General features: G+C 48.7%; 2 protein-coding genes and 1 non-coding gene across 3 annotated transcripts; 1 reads left to right on the top strand and 2 right to left on the bottom strand.

Moving 5' to 3' along the window:
- The first annotated feature begins 200 nt into the window (after positions 1-200).
- On the top strand, positions 201-7,701 carry Sting1 (stimulator of interferon response cGAMP interactor 1). The gene is made up of 8 exons (XM_059246460.1): positions 201-328; positions 566-657; positions 1,020-1,246; positions 1,377-1,560; positions 1,811-1,919; positions 5,124-5,362; positions 6,444-6,630; positions 7,061-7,701. The coding sequence occupies exons 3-8, from the start codon at positions 1,020-1,022 to the stop codon at positions 7,252-7,254; spliced, it is 1,140 nt and encodes a 379-aa protein (XP_059102443.1). The 5' UTR covers positions 201-328; positions 566-657; the 3' UTR covers positions 7,255-7,701.
- Positions 7,702-10,958: 3,257 nt separating this feature from the next.
- On the bottom strand, positions 10,959-12,680 carry Smim33 (small integral membrane protein 33). The gene is made up of 2 exons (XM_059246226.1): positions 12,672-12,680; positions 10,959-11,388 (listed from the first exon to the last, which is right to left on the bottom strand). The coding sequence occupies exons 1-2, from the start codon at positions 12,678-12,680 to the stop codon at positions 10,999-11,001; spliced, it is 399 nt and encodes a 132-aa protein (XP_059102209.1). The 3' UTR covers positions 10,959-10,998.
- Positions 12,681-14,156: 1,476 nt separating this feature from the next.
- Positions 14,157-14,219, bottom strand: LOC131896256 (U7 small nuclear RNA). The gene has a single exon (XR_009375415.1). It is a non-coding gene; the product is annotated as a U7 small nuclear RNA (small nuclear RNA).
- Between the last annotated feature and the right edge of the window lie 3,209 nt (positions 14,220-17,428).

Below are 17,428 nucleotides of genomic sequence, written 5' to 3'. Positions count from 1 at the left end.
TAGAGTGCTCGTCCCGCCCACTCTGCCATTCTGAGCTAAGTTACAGGCGTGTCATTTCCCAGAACTGAGCACCCCTCCTCTTCCAGACTTCTTCCACCAAATTCTGCTCAGAGCCGCTTGGTTTCAGGAAGTAATGTGCCACGTGCCGTGCCGCCGTCTACCCTACCCTCTCAACCTCTCCTGCCCCACCCTCCCCTCCCAGTATCCCAGGCATTAGTAATATCGGGTTTATGGGCATCTGGAAATCCGGTGGGGTTGTGTGGAGTCCTGCAGCGTGTCCACTGGAGTGTGTTACATCCTGGTGGGAGCTTAAGAGGAACCCAGAGTGGTAAGTGACTTTCTGCACACCCTAAGTTTGGGGGTTCAGCAAGGTCACCGGAGGGGCTGTCTCATTTCCTCTCCTATAGTCAGACCTGGTTTATTAAGGCTGGCAGGGTCGGGTGGGGGTTGTGCTTTGGCAGGAAACACACTTCTCCCTAGAATACCCAAAACTGTGATCTCGTAAGGGACCGGGGCTGTGGTTTTACTGAGGAAGCTGCAGTTGTTTTTAACGTTTCATTTTTAGTCTACACTTCAGGAGGCCACTTGCCAGTAGCTACTGTACAGCTCTTCCCTGTCTCCCCTGCTCCAGGAACACCTCAGTCTAGGAGGCTGAAGGTAGGATTAGAAATGCAGTAGTACTGCCCTGGTACTCCATGGTGGGAGCAACCCTGGGTGGGCAGATTGGCATAGGCCACTTTAAGGTCTACGTCTTGGGTTGTCACTTTTTTCTTTATCACACCAGTGGGCTCAGTGGGGGCATGCATGCATGGGTTCTGTTTACAATATACCTCTCCTAGACAGGTGCTGTGGAATGCTATGCACCCAGGATATCTCCTAGAGGTGTCTCTAAGAGCAGCCTGTGGGAATAGCTGGGAATCAAGGGATGGGAGACCCGGGGAGGTGACCAGTCTGGACCTCAGTCTGTGAAGGGCAGGAGAGGACCAGAAACAGAGATGTGGATTTCTTGATGCCCACAGATGCCATATTCCAGCCTGCATCCATCCATCCCACGTCCCAGAGGTCACCGATCCAAACAGGCAGCCTTGGTCTTGCTGGTGGCCAGCCTAATGATCCTATGGTGGCTTGGGGATCCCCCAAATCACACACTCCGGTACCTGGTACTCCACCTAACCTCCCTGCAACTTGGACTACTGTTGAAAGAGGTCTGCTGTCTGGCTGAAGAGCTGTGCCATGTCCGCTCCAGGTGACCCTCTGCAGTCCCCATGGAGACTGGGTACCCAACAAGTATCACCCCCTTGACTCCTAACTTTGGCCTTCCCTGAACCTCATTGGCTGAGTTGGGCTGGGATTTGAGGCTGGGCTCTGCTCTGCAGGTATCAGGGCAAATACTGGAAGGCTGTACGTGCTTGCCTGGGCTGCCCCATCCGCCGCACGGCCCTGCTGTTCCTGTCCTTCTATTTCTACTGTTCCCTCCCAAATACTACTGGCCCGCATCTCTGTTGGATGTTTGCCCTCCTGGGCCTCTCACAGTCCCTCAACATCCTTCTAGGCTTCCAGGTAGGACCCAGAAGAGGTATGTGGTTTGGGTAGATGGGACCATGACTAGCGTTGACCTGTCTGAGCTCAGTGCTGGGATTGAGACTGAAGATTGAAGAGCTGGGTGTAGAGCTGTGAGACATGGGATGGTGGTTTTAATAGCAGCACTGAGAGCAAGTGGGCAGCAGATTGGGAAAGCTTCCTGCAAGAGAAGGGCTCTGGCTGTCCTGTTCCTCTCGGAAGTCCCTCAGGCCCTTCCCGCTGTCTATAGAGCCTGGCCCCAGCGGAAATCTCTGCCATCTGTGAAAAAAAGAGCTTCAATGTTGCCCAAGGGCTGGCCTGGTCATACTACATTGGGTACCTGCGGCTGATCTTGCCAGGTAGGCTAACTTCTGCATCTTCATTTTTAGACAGGACACACGGCTTCTGCTACACTTTTTGTTATGCTTTTTGAAGCATTTCCTTGTCTACCAAAAAATAATTATTCCTAAAGCATCCCCATCCATATGAAGGGTGTTATAGAGTTTTAGTGTGATCTTTGAGACAAATGTTTTAAAGACATCCTATGTACTGAGCTGGTGGTGCACTGGGAGGCAGAGGCAGGTGGATCTCTATGAGTTCGAGGCCAGGCTGGTCTAGAGACCGAGTTCCAGGACAGCCAGGACTGTTACACCAAAACCAAAACCAAAATAAAAAACAAAAACAAAAAACACCCTATGTGTTTGAAGATGACCTTGAATTTCTGATCCTTCTGCGTCTACTTTCCAAGACCTGGGATTACAGGTGTGAGCCACTACACTTGGCTTATTATTATTGTTTTGTAATTAATTAATTTATTGTCTTGAGGATTGGATATGGGGCCTTACACATGCCTAGTAAGCACTCTACCACTGTGTTGTAAGATATTTGGACACTGTGTGAAGATGTATTGCTGTGATTGGTGTAATAAAAAGCTGAATGGCCAACAGCTAGGCATGAGAGCTAGGCGGGACTTTTGGGCAGAAATAGACCGTATCACTTCTGGCAACATGATAAAATATAGATTAATGGGGTTGGAGGGATGGCTCAGTGGTTAAGAGCACTGACTGCGGCCGGGCGGTGGTGGCACACGCCTTTAATCCCAGCACTCGGGAGGCAGAGCCAGGCGGATCTCTGTGAGTTCAAGGCCAGCCTGGACTACCAAGTGAGTTCCAGGAAAGGCGCAAAGCTACACAGAGAAACCCTGTCTCGGAAAAAAAAAAAAAAAAAAAAAAAAAGAGCACTGACTGCTCTTCCAGAGGTTCTGAGTTCAATTCCTAGCAACCACATGGTGGCTCACAACCATCTGTAAAGAGATCTGGTGCCCTCTTCTGACCTGCAGAAAGAGCACTGCACACATAATAAAAATAAATAAATCTTTAAAAAAAAAAAAGAACTTAAAAAGAGGATGTAGATGAATATAAATGGGTTAATTTAAGTTATAAGCTCTAGTTGGGGGACAAGCCTATGCTAAAGGCCAAGCTTTCATAATTAATAAGTCTCTGTGTCATTTTTTTGTGAGCTGGCTGCCCTCCAAAAATCTGAGTACACCTCTGAGCTACACTACCAGCCCAAGGGTATCATTATTATGCCTGGTGTATAGTAAATCAAACTGTGATAAAAGCTAGTCAGTGCTTTGCCCGAGGTCGTCTACGAATGCTTGCCTACTTCTTCCTTCCCTTAGAGTTCTTCTTTTGTGTGAGTATGTATGAGTGCGGGTGTGTGCACAGAGGTCAGAGGGCAACACTGGGAGTCCGTTCTCTCCTTCCACCTTCTCCAGGCAGTCTCTTCCTTCTCTTCTCTTTTCCTTTTAAATATTCTTTTTTTTTAAATTTTATTTATTTACTTTATGTATGAGTGCTGTGTCTGCATGTATGCCAGAAGAGAGTATCAGATCCCACTAGAGATGGTTGTGAGCCACCATGTGGTTGCTGGGAATTGAACTCAGGACCTCTGGAAGAGCAGTCAGTGCTCTTAACCACTGAGCCATCCCTCCAACCCCCAAGGCAGGGTCTTTCTTGTTTCTGGGGCTGCATAGCCAACTCCCCTGTCATTGCCTCTGATCTCTCGATTGGAGTGCTGGGATTATAACACTCCGCCACATTCTGGCCTTTTACATGGGTTCTGGGGATCCAATTCACAGTGTCAGCCTTTGTAGCAACTTTTACCTGCTGAGCCATTTCTCCAGCCTGGTTGTCTTTCTTTTTTTAAAGATTTATTTACTTAGGTTTTTTTTTTCCCTTGAAGACTGGGTTTCTCTGTGTAGCCCAGGTTGTCCTGGAACTCACTCTGTAGACCAGGCTGGCCTCGAACTCAGAGATCCACCTGCCTCTGTCTCTCAAGTGCTGGGATTAAAGGCGTGCACCACCACCACCTGGCAAAGATTTATTTGTTGTAACTTGTGTCTGTGAGTGTGTGCCTACGTGAATTTTGTGTGCTATGTGCTTGTAGATGCACTATGTAGCCCAGGCAGTCCTAGGACTGCTAATTCTCCTCCTGCCTTAGTCTAAAAGCTAGGATTACAGGTGTGTGCCACTACAGCCAGTTTCCCTGTATCGTTCCCTTCCCTTTTCTTCTTTTTGTCTTTTGAAACAGAAACTCGCTAGTGGCCCTGGCTGGCCTGGAACTCATGTGTAAACCAGGCTGGCCTTGAACTTGTGATCCTTCTGACTCAAGTACTGGGATTACAGACATGTGCCACCACACTTGGCTTTCCATGAATGCTTTTTTGTTTTTTAAATTTTACTTGTATAGGTGTTTTGCCTGCTTGTATGTCTGGGTACCATGTGAGTGCCTGGTGCCTGCAGAGGCCAGGAAAGGTCATTGGCTCCCCTGGAACTGGAGTAACAGATGGTTAGCAATCATGAGCCCAGGTCCTCTAGAAGAGCAGCAAGGGGTCTGGAGAGATGGCTCAGCAGTTAAGAGCACTGGCTGTTCTGCCAGATGACCTTGGTTCAATTCCCAGGACCCACATGGCAGCTTACAACTGTCTGTAACTCCAAGATCTGACATCCTCACACAGACATACATGAAGGCAAAATACCAATGCACATAAAATAAAAATAAATAAATTCTTTAGAAGAGCATTAAGTACTCTTAACTGCTGAGCCAACTCTCCAGCCCCCATGAATGCTTTTGAAAAATATCTATAACATGCCAGATCTCTCTAATGTTCCTTTTCTCTTTTAACTCATATACTACATGGGACCATTATCGTTCACATTTAATTTTAATCTTACTTTATTAAAGATATATATATATATTTAATTTATGTATTAATTTAATTTATTAAAGTATATTTTTATGCATGTGGGCATTTTGAATGCATGTTTGTCTGTGCACAATGTGTGTGCCTAGTACCCATGGAGACCAGAAGAGGGCATCAGAGTCCTTGTAACTGGAACTACAGATGAATGGCCACTACATGGGTATTGGAAATTGAACCCAGGTCCTCTGGAAGAGCAATCAGTGCTCTTAACCACTGGCTGGGTCTGATCTGGGTCTCAGTTCTAGATTGGGTGGGAGACAAGGTTAATGTGATGATTTCTTGGGCTTCTCCACGGCAGGACTCCAGGACCGGATCCGAATGTTCAATCAGCTACATAACAACATGTTACAGGGAGCACGGAGCCGAAGGCTATATATTCTCTTCCCCTTGGACTGTGGGGTGCTTGACAACCTGAGTGTGGCTGACCCCAACATTCGCTTCCGAGATATGCTGCCCCAGCAAAGCCTAGACCGTGCTGGCATCAAGAATCGGGTTTATTCCAACAGTGTCTATGAGCTTCTGGAGAATGGGCAGCCAGTAAGTGTACAGAACTGGGCTTGGGGAAAAGGCCCATCTCCCTAGAACCCTGGGTCCCTAGCCATGCACTGGTAAGAACTCCTCTTTTCTGAGCCTGCTTGCACAGCTGGTCCAAGGCAAGATTCAGTTATGAACTACATTGAGGAGTAATATTTACGGAGCATTTACTGTATACCAGAAGCTAGTGTGTGTGCACCAAATAGCCACCTCATTTAAGCCTACCACCAACCTGTGTGTGGTGGTATCGTGTTCCCCAAAATATTGTGCACCCTAATAAACTTATCTGGGGTCAGAGAACAGAACAGCCCTAGACATAGAGGCCAGAAAACAGATAGCATTCCAAAGGCAGAGATCCATGGATCTCTGTGAGTTCAAGACCACACTGGAAATAGCCAGGCATGGTGACTCACGCCTTTAATCCCAGAAGTGATGGCAGAAAGCAGAAAGGTATATAAGGTGTGAAAACCAGGAACTAGAGCCTGGTTAAGCTTTTAGGCTTTTGAGCAACAGTTCAGCTGAGATTCATTCTGGATGAGAACACAGAAGTTTCCAGTCTGAGGAAATAGAATCAGCTGAGGAACTGGCAAGGTGAGGTTGGCTGTGGCTTGTTCTGCTTCTCTGATCATTCAGCGTTCACCCCAATACCTGGCCCCGAGTTTTTTTTTTGTTTTTTATTAATAAGACCTTCTAAGATTTGTGCTACACCTGTGAGGCAGGGACTGTTGTGATCCCTACTTCTACAACGGAGGAAAGTGGGGCTCAGGGACACAATAATGAAAGTGTGAAATGTGAGAGCATTTGAAGAATTGAGTTGGGTGTGGGAAAGCCCAGAGCAAAGCAAAACCCCAGAGCACTCCCCCAGACTCCATTTTCAGCCAGATTACCATGCTCTAGGATCATGGGGGAAGGATCTGTGAAGAGTGTTTAGGGTACCCCAGGCCTTAAGCTAGGAAGGGGGCAGTCATGTCCCAGGACTCTTGTTCTGCAGACTGAGGGAGTAGGGCCATAGCCCATGGCATCAGGCCCACAATTCTTCTGTCAGGGTCCTGGCTCAGTCTAATGTTGTTCTCACCTCCTCCAGGCAGGCACCTGTATCCTGGAGTATGCTACCCCCTTGCAGACCTTGTTTGCCATGTCACAGGATGGGAAAGCTGGCTTTAGTCGGGAAGATCGGCTTGAGCAGGCCAAACTCTTCTACCGGACACTTGAAGACATCCTGGCCAACGTCCCTGAATCTAGAAACAACTGCCGCCTCATTGCCTACCAAGGTGAGAAACTGATAGGCTTGGAGGGCAGGAATCAGGAATCCCAGTGTCTCACAGCGGGTCAGAGAGTAAGGAAGCAGAGTTTTCTGGACTTTCCCATGTGGTCAGAGCGGTCGTGCGTGCTCATTTCCTCCTCTGGTAGACGTCTTCTTGCCACCTGAATGTGGCCAGACTTGACTGTGCCACTTCTTGGCTAAGTGGCCTTTAGGCAGGTCTTTGCCCTTTCTGAACATCATTTCTAAAAGCAGGAAGGTGGGCATCTATGACCTTGACAACCACCTCTAGCTCTGGGTTCCCCCCAGAAGCTGTGGGGTAGATTGGGAGAGGGTAAGGAGGCTGAAGGATCGCCCTAGCAGTTCCTAAGGGTACATGCATCCTTTTTGGGAGTGTGTAAGGTCCCCACCTAACCCCCACCCTATATTTCCTGTTCCAGAACCCGAAGATGGAAACAATTTCTCACTGTCTCAGGAGGTTCTCCGGCACATTCGTCAGGAAGAAAGGGAAGAAGTTACCATGAGTGGCCCCCAGACTTCAGAGGTGTCTCATTCCTCTGTGCTGTCCCAAGAGCCAAAACTCCTCATCAGTGATATGGAGCAGCCTCTCCCACTGCGCACTGACCTCATCTGAGGCATGAGACAGCCTGGTCTGAACTGCTGCTGATCCTTCAGCCTCCTGACTGTGGTTTCCCTCAATGGCTGGAGGACCTCACAGAGATTTCACATCTCCAGATGAGTCCCACGTTCCTGGGCAAGCCATTTTGCCTCTCTGAGCCTCAGCCTACTCCCCTGTTGAATGGGATTATAATGGGTGCCCTGCTTACTTCATAGGGTTTTTGTGAGGACTAACCATGTAGAAATTTAGTGTCAATTGCCAGGTAAACTTAAGAGATAGGCCAAAGGCCCTCTGCGTAAGCGAGACAGTTGTGTAGGTTAATCTGCTTAAGGTGCCCCCGACAGCAGGATCAGGATCCATCCCTGGTGCATGAGCTGGCGTTTTGGAGCCCACTAGCTATGGTAGAATACCTTGCACAGACTTGAGGCAGGGGGAGGGGCTTGGACCTGCTTCTACTGAATGAACCAGGCTCTGCTGACTCCCCATGGGAGGCCTTACCTTCTTGTAGGAGGAAATCGGGGTGGATGGGTTGGGGGGGGGGTGGAGGGGAGGGAGGAGGGAAGAGGGGGATCTGTGATTGGTATGCAAAATGAATAAAAAAATTTCTTAATAAAAAAAAGAGAGAGAAAGATAGGCCAAGTATTTCCCATGGATGCTCCAGCATTCTCTGCTCCTTGTTGACCAGTCTGGGTGGTATCAGCAGACCAGCTTCTGGTCATGTATGTTCAGCGGGAGCTTCAGTAGATGAATGGGGGGAGGGAGGAGGGCAAGTCAGGAGCATTTTGTTTTGTTAACTGTATGCAGTCACAGTGGGCCGTCCTTCCCTTTTCCCCTAGCACTGGTATTTGTGTGACGCTGGCTTACTTACTCTCTGTGGTCTCTTTATATCATGTCCCTTGTACGTGGTCCTTTGAAAGGCACTCCTCATATTACCCAGTTTGAGCACACCATCTAGGCTGCGATGGCTGAGGCACTGGAATGTATCACCTCTGACATCCACATGTGGCCTCCTCACCCTGCTACTGGGGAATCGTAGACAGATGTCATTTCAATCCAGACAGAGCCCACCAGTCACACTGAGGGCACACCCCACCTTTGCTTTCAATGGCCCTGCCTCCAATGGCAGGCAGAAGGAGCCGGGCTGAGTGGAGTTAGCACACCGATCTCGCAAGTGGCACACAGCTGTGTCTCGGGGAAGGGACCTTCCAGAGAAGCAGAGGCCACTGGACAGATGTTCACAGATGAGAAAGTTGTGAAAGGATCAGGGAGGACGTATGTGAGTAGACAGGACATTCCCTGGGAACACCGGGTGACAGTCACCTAGCCTACCTTATGCCGTTGTAACAGCATTGTGGTGGCACTGTCACCCCCATCTGGGAGGGCAGACAGTTCATCTTTCCAGTTCCACCCAGGCTTTCCACATGGCCGCTCTCTACCTTTGTTTCCATCACCAGGGCTCAGGATGCCACTATGTATTTGTTTTTGCTTGTTTTATGTGTATGTGTTTTCTCCAGTACCGAGGATCAAATCTGCGGGCTTGTTCACATAGGCAAGCACTCTATTGCTGAGCCATGCCCTCGGCCCTCATCTGCTTCTCAAGTGTCACTTGGGAGAAATCATACACACATGTCAGAGGAAGCCAGTCGCTCTGAGGACAGCAGAGCCAGGGGAATCAAGTGGCCTGGGGTGGAGGAGTGAGGGGGTGGGATGGGGCGGTGGGGGGATGGGGGGTGGGCAGTCCTTTCTCTTTCTGTCACTGCCATCTTGACCCCAACACTGAGGAGTCTCTATCACACACAGTGTTGACTCCTTCTCTAGCAACCAGCCCAGAATCAAGGGCCTCCCCAGCTTGACTATGTTCAGCCCACCAGTCCCCAGGGTGGTTCCTAGGACGTGGAGCCTTGCAGCTCAAGTTCAAATCCTGGCCTCATTGCTTGGTACCTCCTGTGTCCACCATGGTTGGTGGGTTGTCGTTTTGTTTTGTTTTAGACAGTTTCTCTGTGTAGCCCAGGGGATCCTGGAACTCACTATGTAGACTAGGCTGGCCTTGAACTCACAGAGATCAGCCTGCCTCTGCCTCCTGAGTGCTGGGATAAAGGTGTGTGCCATTACCTCCAGGCTCATAGCTGCCTCTTAAGCAGTGAGAAGGAGGTGAGTTCATTCTCTGTACAGATTTTGACCCCACTCTGCTCCTCCTCCACTTCCCTGATTCCCATCCTCTCTCATTCTGTGGGGTTTCCCCAGAGGCCAGGGCCTTAAGGTTGACTAATCCTTAAGGCTCTTCCCCAAGGGTAAAGCAGCATAGGTGTCTTCATAAACGTCTTCAAATGTTTTTTGTTTTTGTTTTTGTTTTTTTAAAGAAAGAGCCTCACTATGTAGCCCAGGCTAGCCTAGAATTCACTATGTGAGACTGATTGGCCTTGAATTCAGAGATGCATCTGCCTCTGCCTCCTGAGTACTGGGATTAAAGGCATTCACCAGCACAACTAACCACCGCCCCCCCCTTTTCTTTTTTTTTTTTAAACTTTATTTTAATTCTATGTGCACTGATGTTTTGCCTGCACGCAATGTGTGAGGGTGCCAGATCCACTGGGACTGGAGTTACAGACAGTTGTGAGCTGCCATGTGGGTGCTGGGAACGGAACCATGGTCCTCTGGAAGAGCAGCCAGGGCTCCCAACCACTGAGTGGTGTCTTCAGTGCCCTCCCTCTTTTCTTAATAAACAGGGTATCGTGTAGTCTAGGCTGGTCCTCAAACTTGCTGTGTCATTGAGAATGACCTTGAACTTCTATCTCCATCTCCCAAGTACTAGATTAGAAAGCTGCGCCACCACGCCCAGGGTATGTGGTTTATGTTTGTAAAACGAATGAGGTGCTGAGGTACCAGAGAAAAGGGTGCCTTTCCAGAGAGTCACCAGGAAGCCCGGCTTAGTTTTCCTGGCCCCAGCCCACATTTTCCTGGCTCCAGGATGAACTATGCTACTTCCCAACAGTGATGGACCCCTTCATGCCCCCTCCTTTCCCAAACAAGTTCCATAGAGTTCATTTTCTTTTCCTGTTTCCCCACCAGCTGGAAAATTCTGGATCTGGAAGTGATTTGTAGTGAATTTTAGGCTTGTTCCAACAGGCCCACCCTTACTCAGAAAGTAAGAGGTAATAAGAGCTCACAACGCCCGCCCCCATCACACCCAAGGATGTCAAGGCAGAGTTGGGGGACAAATAAGGCTAGTCTTGGAACTCTTACATGGAGATTAAGGATTCCAAGGGCTTTGGATGTCATCAACAAGGCCTAGGCTAACAGCCTTCCAAAGGCTGAAAGGCAACAGAGGTGCCTCTTTTCCCAAGTCCCCAGTGTCTCAGAGAAGACACCCCACAGTTCCTCTCGCCTTAGCTCTCCCTGGATCAGCAGTGTGGAGGCAGGGCCTTCTCTGTAGACCTCTGATATTCCTGCTCAGGGATGGAATCTTCACTTTGCTCCAAAAGGGATGGAGATGAGAGGTACAGGGAGGGAACAGGAACTCTGAGGAGGATCTGGAGATCCCTGAGGGGAAACTTTGTAAGGGTGGCCTTGGCACCGTGTCTGTGGGCAAGGTCCTCAGGTGGTTTTCGCTTCTCTTATCGCCGTGGAGCTTTCTCATTAAATATCTGAGGGCTGCTCTAGCCGAGTCCAGAGGCCTGTCTGCAGCTCTGACATCCAGGTTCCAATTCACGTTCCAGTTTCTTGTTCTGAAACCAGTCAGGCTAACTCCACATCACCCTCCTACAGATAGGTGATTTCATCAATGCTGGGCCTGTGCCCATCTAGGACAAGGCCAGAGTGAGGAATAGGAAGTCCCTGCTGGGTTTCTCTGCGACTGTCCTGGAGGTCTAGCAGCCGCCAGTGGATGAGGTAAATGCCGTTCTCTGGCTTTAGGGCTGGAGGCTCTGTAGGGAGGGTGGCATGGCCGTGGTGCAAGGTCGGCCCAAAGTGAACTGCCAGGATGATGCAGATCGCTAGTAGGACAAAGGCAGCGATGATGGCCAAGAGGAGTGGCAGCCCGTCCCCTCGAGGCGGTTCCCAGACCTCACCTAGCATCTCTGGGAGCTGCTTTTGAGGCTCCTGTTCCAATGAACCATTCACAGGTGGAGAAGGCTGGGGATAGTGGCCATCCTAGGGGAAGAGGAGAGATGGCCGAAGTTGGCATGGGCATCGACGTACAGAAAAAGGACAGAGGAGAGGAAGGGATCTGAGAGGCAGAAATCCCCAGAGACAGTGACAGAGGGGAGAGAGAATGAGAGGAGGCCTGAACACACTCAAGAACACAATAAACTGAAAGACAAAGACATTGCAGCTATGGGGGCGGGGGTGGGGGGTGGAGAAGTAAAGACAGACAGAAATGAGAGAAAATGAGAGAAAAACAGAGAGAATGACAGAAAAGCAACCCCCCTGAGAGACAGGGTGTTAAAGTCATTCAGAAAGGGCAAAGGGAGAGGCTTCATTATAGTCTGGCATTCTAAATACAGTTTGCCCCAAAGTCTCCTCGCATTGCTCCCCCTTCCCAGGTCTCCGGCAAGAGTCACAAATAGATCTGGTGTTGCACTGGAAATCTGAGTACTCTTTGGGCTGCTGCCCCACATCCTGGGCAGTGGGCAGTGAGCAGCAGCTGCTTTGAGATGTTCTGGAAAAAGGGAGTCATTGTCTAGTCCAGGAGGCTCCCCTACTCCGAGTCACTGGGAAGCAGAAGAGTGGTACCCTGGGCAGGGGATAGGAAGAGGGGACGTAAACCCCAGAAACTAGGTGTGAGGTAGGATGTACGCCCATACTGTCATCCCATAAGTATGTCTCATTCCCTCTAGGGCTTGGGGCCAAGTTGTAGAGGCCTAGATAGGGCTGGAGTCTGGTGTAGATTCCTGGTTATGCTCAGGATGGGTTGAGATCCTGCACCAGTCTACCCTTGCCGGGATCTCTGGGTCTTTCTACCGTTATGTCCTCTATGCGGAGGACTAACCCATGTCATTAGTGTGTCCCTGCCCTGCTGGATATTGAGTAGGGATGAGGGATCTCAGTGAAGGAAGGGAAGCCCAGAGTTAGTGAGGTGGCCCCCCTCCCTCCAGCCATCATTCTACAATACACTGGGAGTTGGGGGCCCTCTAACTCTGAGCCTTCGGCCTGGCCCACTCTGTAGAAGGCAGCTGGAGCCACGAGAGGCTGATCAGACCAAACTATTTCCTTTAGTCCCTCTGTCACACTGTCCCTAGATCCCAACTCAATACTTCTGCCGGCGCAGGGCCAGGCTGGGGGGCTTGGGGGAGGGTCTCTCATGGGCCTCCAGGCAGGGGCAGGAAAACTACTCCAGGTGCACAAAGGGGGAAAGGAAGCTTAGGTTGGGAAGGGTGTAGGGCCCTATAGGGAGTCGGGCCAGGCTGGCAGGAACGGGCGAGCAAAGAGTCTACCTGGTGCATTGTCCGGGGCTGGAGTAGCGTTCTCTTGGGACTGGATACCAGCTGGGCAAAGGAAAAGAGCTCACTGCCCTAGTTCAGTCCCTACCCGGAGCTGCCACGTCTGCGGTGCTCCTGGGCACACACCCTCTGCACACACCCTCACCGTTCTTTCCCGCGCCTGTACTTACAGGAACTCCTAGGCTACCCAGGGCCGGCCTCCAGCTCTGAGAGTACCTTGATCTTCCTCCTAGGCACTTCCTTTTATGCCTCCTGCTGCTCAGGAGCCTAACTTGCCCTGCCCACTTCTCCTTCAGCAGATTCCAGACACCTGGCTGTCATCTACTCCCTCCCTAGGACCTGCCCACTCTCATTTCCTGAAGCTAAGGTCCTTCGCTCTTCCTTGTTCTATGTAGTTCTATGTACAACATTTCAAGCATGACAGGGTATAGATCACATACCCTACATAATAGACTGGATATCATGCCTCTGAATCTCTGCAGCCCAACAGCTCTGTCCATCCATTTTTTGCTTTACCACATTTATTTCTAAAATGTTAAGAACTAAAATAGTTTTCTGAATTTATTTATTGTGTGAGTGTGTATGTGCATATGCGTGGTGTGTATGGGGGCACTTGTGTCATGCATGTGTGTGGAGGTCAAAGGACAACTTTGTCCAGTTGTTTCTTTGCACCTTTATGTTGGTCCGGCCGGGCTTGCACAGTAAGCATCTTTACTGCTAAGCCAGCTATTACTGTTGTTTTTGTTTGGAGACAGGGTTTCTCTGTGCAGCCCTGGCTGTCCCGGAACTCACTCTATAGACCAGGCTGGCCTCGAACTCACAGAGATCCCCCTGCCTCTGCCTCCTGAGTGCTGAGATTAAAGGCATGTGCCCGCACCCCCTGGCAAAGCCATCTTTTTAAAATTTTATTTTATTTATTTTAACATTGTGCATTAAGTAGAGTTTTATTTAGGTTTATTTGTCTTATTTTGTGTATATAAGTATTTGTGTGCATGTATGTCTGTGCACCATGTACATATCTGGTGGCTGAGGAGCTCAGAAGAGGGCATCAGATCCCCTGGAATTGGAGTTACTGATGGTTGTGAGCCACTGTGTGGGTACTTTGAATGGAACCCCAGTTCTCAGCAAGAGAGACAAGTGCTCGAAACCACTGATTCATCTCTCTAGCCCTGATTTTTAGCCGACACATAGTCATTGTATATACATATGGAATATAATGTAGCCACCCTCCTCCCTGTCCTTTGAGACAGGGTCTTACTGTGTAGATCTGGCTGACCTGGAACTCCTGATCCTTCTGCCTGCAGAGTGCTGAGATTGTAGGTCTAGGCCACTGTGCAGCCAGTGGGACGTTAATGCAGTACACAGATACAGAAACACCGGCTGAGGGTCGTAGCTGGTACATCTACCACTGCAGGCTTTTTTTTTTTTTTTTTTTTTTTTTTTTTGCAAGGGTGGAGAGGTGGGGGTAGTGGAGTAGGTAGGAGTCTCTCCGGGATTAACCACAAACCTGCTAGACAAAATTCTAAAAGAGCCGAAACACTTCACTGTAAAGATTTGTCCTTTCTCTGTGCTGAGAACAAGGACCTGAAACGTCCCCAGCAAAACAGAAATCCCAGGCTGGTGATATGGCTCCTCTGGTAAAGGTGCTTGCTCTCAACACTGATGACCTGAGTTTGGTCTCAGGATCCACATGGTGGCAGAAGAGATCTGACTCACACAAGTGTCCTCTGACCTACACACACTATGGGATGCACCCCCTCCCAGTACACACCAAAAATAAATGTTTTATAACGTATAATAATATCTACTAGAAATCCTCACTTCCTTACCTCACCACACATTTTTTTTTTTTACCTTATGATAACCAACCAAACACCTATAGAATTCTGATTTATGTCCCTTTACAAGGCACTCTTTCCTTTCTTTTTTAAAAAAGATTTATTTACTTTATGTATATGAGTGCTCTATCTGCACGTATGCCTTTATGGCAATGAAGATAACAGATCCCACTATAGATGGTTGTGAGCCACCATGTGGTTGCTGAGAATTGAACTCAGGACCTCTGGAAGAACAGCCAGTGTTCTTAACCACTGAACCATCTCTCCAACTCCTTCTCTCTGGGTTCTGTTTGCTCTGTTTTACTTTTTGTTTGTTTGTTTTGTTGTTGCTGTTTTGTTTTTGTTTTTCAAGACAGGGTTTCTCTGTGTAGCTTTGGCGCCTTTCCTGGATCTTGCTCTGTAGACCAGGCTGGCCTCAAACTCACCGAGATCCCCCTGGCTCTGCCTCCCGAGTGCTGGGATTAAAGGCGTGTGCCACCACAGCAAGGCACCTCTCTAGTTTTTTAAATTAATTAATTTGTTTTTGAGATAGGGTTTCATGTGGGTTAGATTGGTCTTAAACTCAGTATGTAGCCAAGAATGACCTTACACCCCCAATCTGCCTGCCTCCACCCCACTGAGTGCTAAGATGGTAGGCATATACCACCATAACCAATGTTCTGTTTTGTTTGAGGCAGTCTCATTAAGTAGCCCAGGCTGACCTCAAACTCACTATTCTCCTGCCTCAGACTCCTGAGTACTGGAATTACAGATGGGCACTACCCCTCCTGGCCTAGTTTTCCCAAGGTAATTTTTGGTCCCAATTTGCTGTCCATAACCAGCCATTCCTCATCCTGCCCTGGAGGCAAACTGGCCTCTATTCATACGGAGACCAGTAGACTCCTGGAGGATCCCCTCACCTAGTGACTCGAAGCAATGAGTATTAACAGCTTTTTGGTTTCTTGTCTCTTAGCCAAGCTGCCCACAACCTGTCACCTCCACTGAGTCCAGGGCCATTGACCTGATCCTCAAATTACCCGAGGCCTCTTGCTGGTGAGTCATGAAATCTCCTACAGACCATTTCCCAGAGCAATTGAAGGTTCTGGTGATCTACCTCCCACTTCCATCCTCTTGGATCTTAGCCAGAGGGAATCTGGACTCTGCCCCAAGTCAAGACCTTCACTTCTAAGCTTGGAAGAGGAAGAGTGTGGACTTTCTGGCCCCGGGCTTCTCCATCACTTTCCCATGTCCACACTCACCATTACAACCACCCCCTCCCCTTGCTGTGTAAGCCTAATCCTCTGGCCTCATTAGTTTGGGCATCACCCCTCTTGGAACCTATTCTTCAGCCCCTGAGGCCGGAATAACCTTTCTTTTCCTTGAACTCTATACAAGTGTGTTTCTTACCTGTTACTAACATGTGCTTTTCCTTGTGTATCTCCGTGTATATGATGTGTGTGGACTTTTGTGGGTGTGCATGTTCATGTGTGTGAGTGTGGGCGTGCTTGTGACACGGCACGTATGTGGAGACAGAGACAACCTCTGGTGTCAGGCTTACCTCCCACCTTGTTAGAGGCATCTCTATTGTTCGCTGTTGCATACACCAGGCTCACTGGCCTGAGGGTTCCCGGGCACCCTACTTCCCATCTCACCTAGGAGCACTGGGATCATCGAACCCCACCACCACACCCAGCTTTACATGAGTTCTGGGGATTCGAACCCAGATCCCCACTGAGCCACCTCCAAATCTACCTATTTCTGACAATGTCAAACGTCATCTGAGACAGGACGTTTGAGGCCATCCTGGGCTACAGAGTAAGAGTCTGTCTCAAAACAACAAAGTAAAATAAACGAAGCCACAAATGTACATAAAGTAACAATAATATTTGGAGAAGAAGAGGTCATGAGTTTGAGAAGGAGCAGGGGAACACAGGAGGAGCTGGGAGGAAGAGGAAGAGGAAGGGTAGGAATGATGTAAATACAGTACTCACCTATGAAATTCTCAAAAACAAATTTTTAAATAAACGAAACAAAAAATACAGGGTTTTGAGAGGTGGGCTCAGCAGCCTAAAGTTCTTGCTGCTCTTTCAAAGGATCCATGTTCAGTTCCCAGCAGTCACATGTCAACTATCATCTGTAACTCCGGTTCCAGAAGATCTGACGCCCTCTTCTGGCCTGAAAGTGCACTCCATGCATGTGGACTACTATACATGCAGGCAAAACACCCATACACATTAAAAACACAAATAAATAAATATTTAAGAGAAAAAATAGATAAGAAACAAACAAAATCAAAATCAAAACCAAAACCAGGGTTTTGAGAGATGGCTCATCAGTTAAGAGCACTTGGCTGTCCTTCCAGAGGACCTGAGTTTGGTTTCCATCACTCATATCAGGTGGCTCTCAACTACCTCTAACTCGGCTCCGGGGAAAGCGATACCTTTTCCTGGCCTCCATGGACACCCATATACATGTGACATGCACAGACACACACAAATACATCAATGAAAATAAAATACTTAATTTTTTAAAATTCGAATTTAATTTTATGTGATGGGTGTTTGCCTGCGCTTATGTCTGTGTAGCACGCGCATGCCTGATGCCGAGCATTGAATTCCCCAAAACTGGAGTTAGAGATGGCTGTGAGCCACCACATGAGTGCTGAGAATTGAACCTGGGTCTTCTGCAAGAGAAATCAATGCTCCTAGCTACCGTGCCATATTTCCAGCCCCTAAAAAGCACTTAGGAGGCAGAGGCAGGTGGATCTCTGTGAGTTTGAGGCCAGCCTGATCTACATAGTGAGTTCTAGGACAGCCAGAGCTGTTATACCGAGAATCCTGTCTTGAAAAACCAAAAAGAAAAGAAAAAAAGAAAGAAAGAAAGAGAAAGAAAAAACAAACCCCTCTCAAACAAGGGCCAGGATGTAGCTCACTG

The sequence above is a fragment of the Peromyscus eremicus genome, chromosome 19 (genome assembly GCF_949786415.1).
Source record: "Peromyscus eremicus chromosome 19, PerEre_H2_v1, whole genome shotgun sequence".
Lineage (NCBI taxonomy): Eukaryota > Metazoa > Chordata > Mammalia > Rodentia > Cricetidae > Peromyscus > Peromyscus eremicus.
This window is presented reverse-complemented; position numbering and strand designations above follow the sequence as displayed.

Excerpts from the sequence above, each read along its gene's own strand:
- Sting1 (XM_059246460.1), top strand. The coding sequence starts at position 1,020 with ATGCCATATTCCAGCCTGCATCCATCCATCCCACGTCCCAGAGGTCAC. Across the intron at positions 1,247-1,376 it reads CTGTGCCATGTCCGCTCCAG|GTATCAGGGCAAATACTGGA; the intron begins GTGACCCTCTGC and ends TCTGCTCTGCAG. Across the intron at positions 6,631-7,060 it reads CCGCCTCATTGCCTACCAAG|AACCCGAAGATGGAAACAAT; the intron begins GTGAGAAACTGA and ends TTCCTGTTCCAG.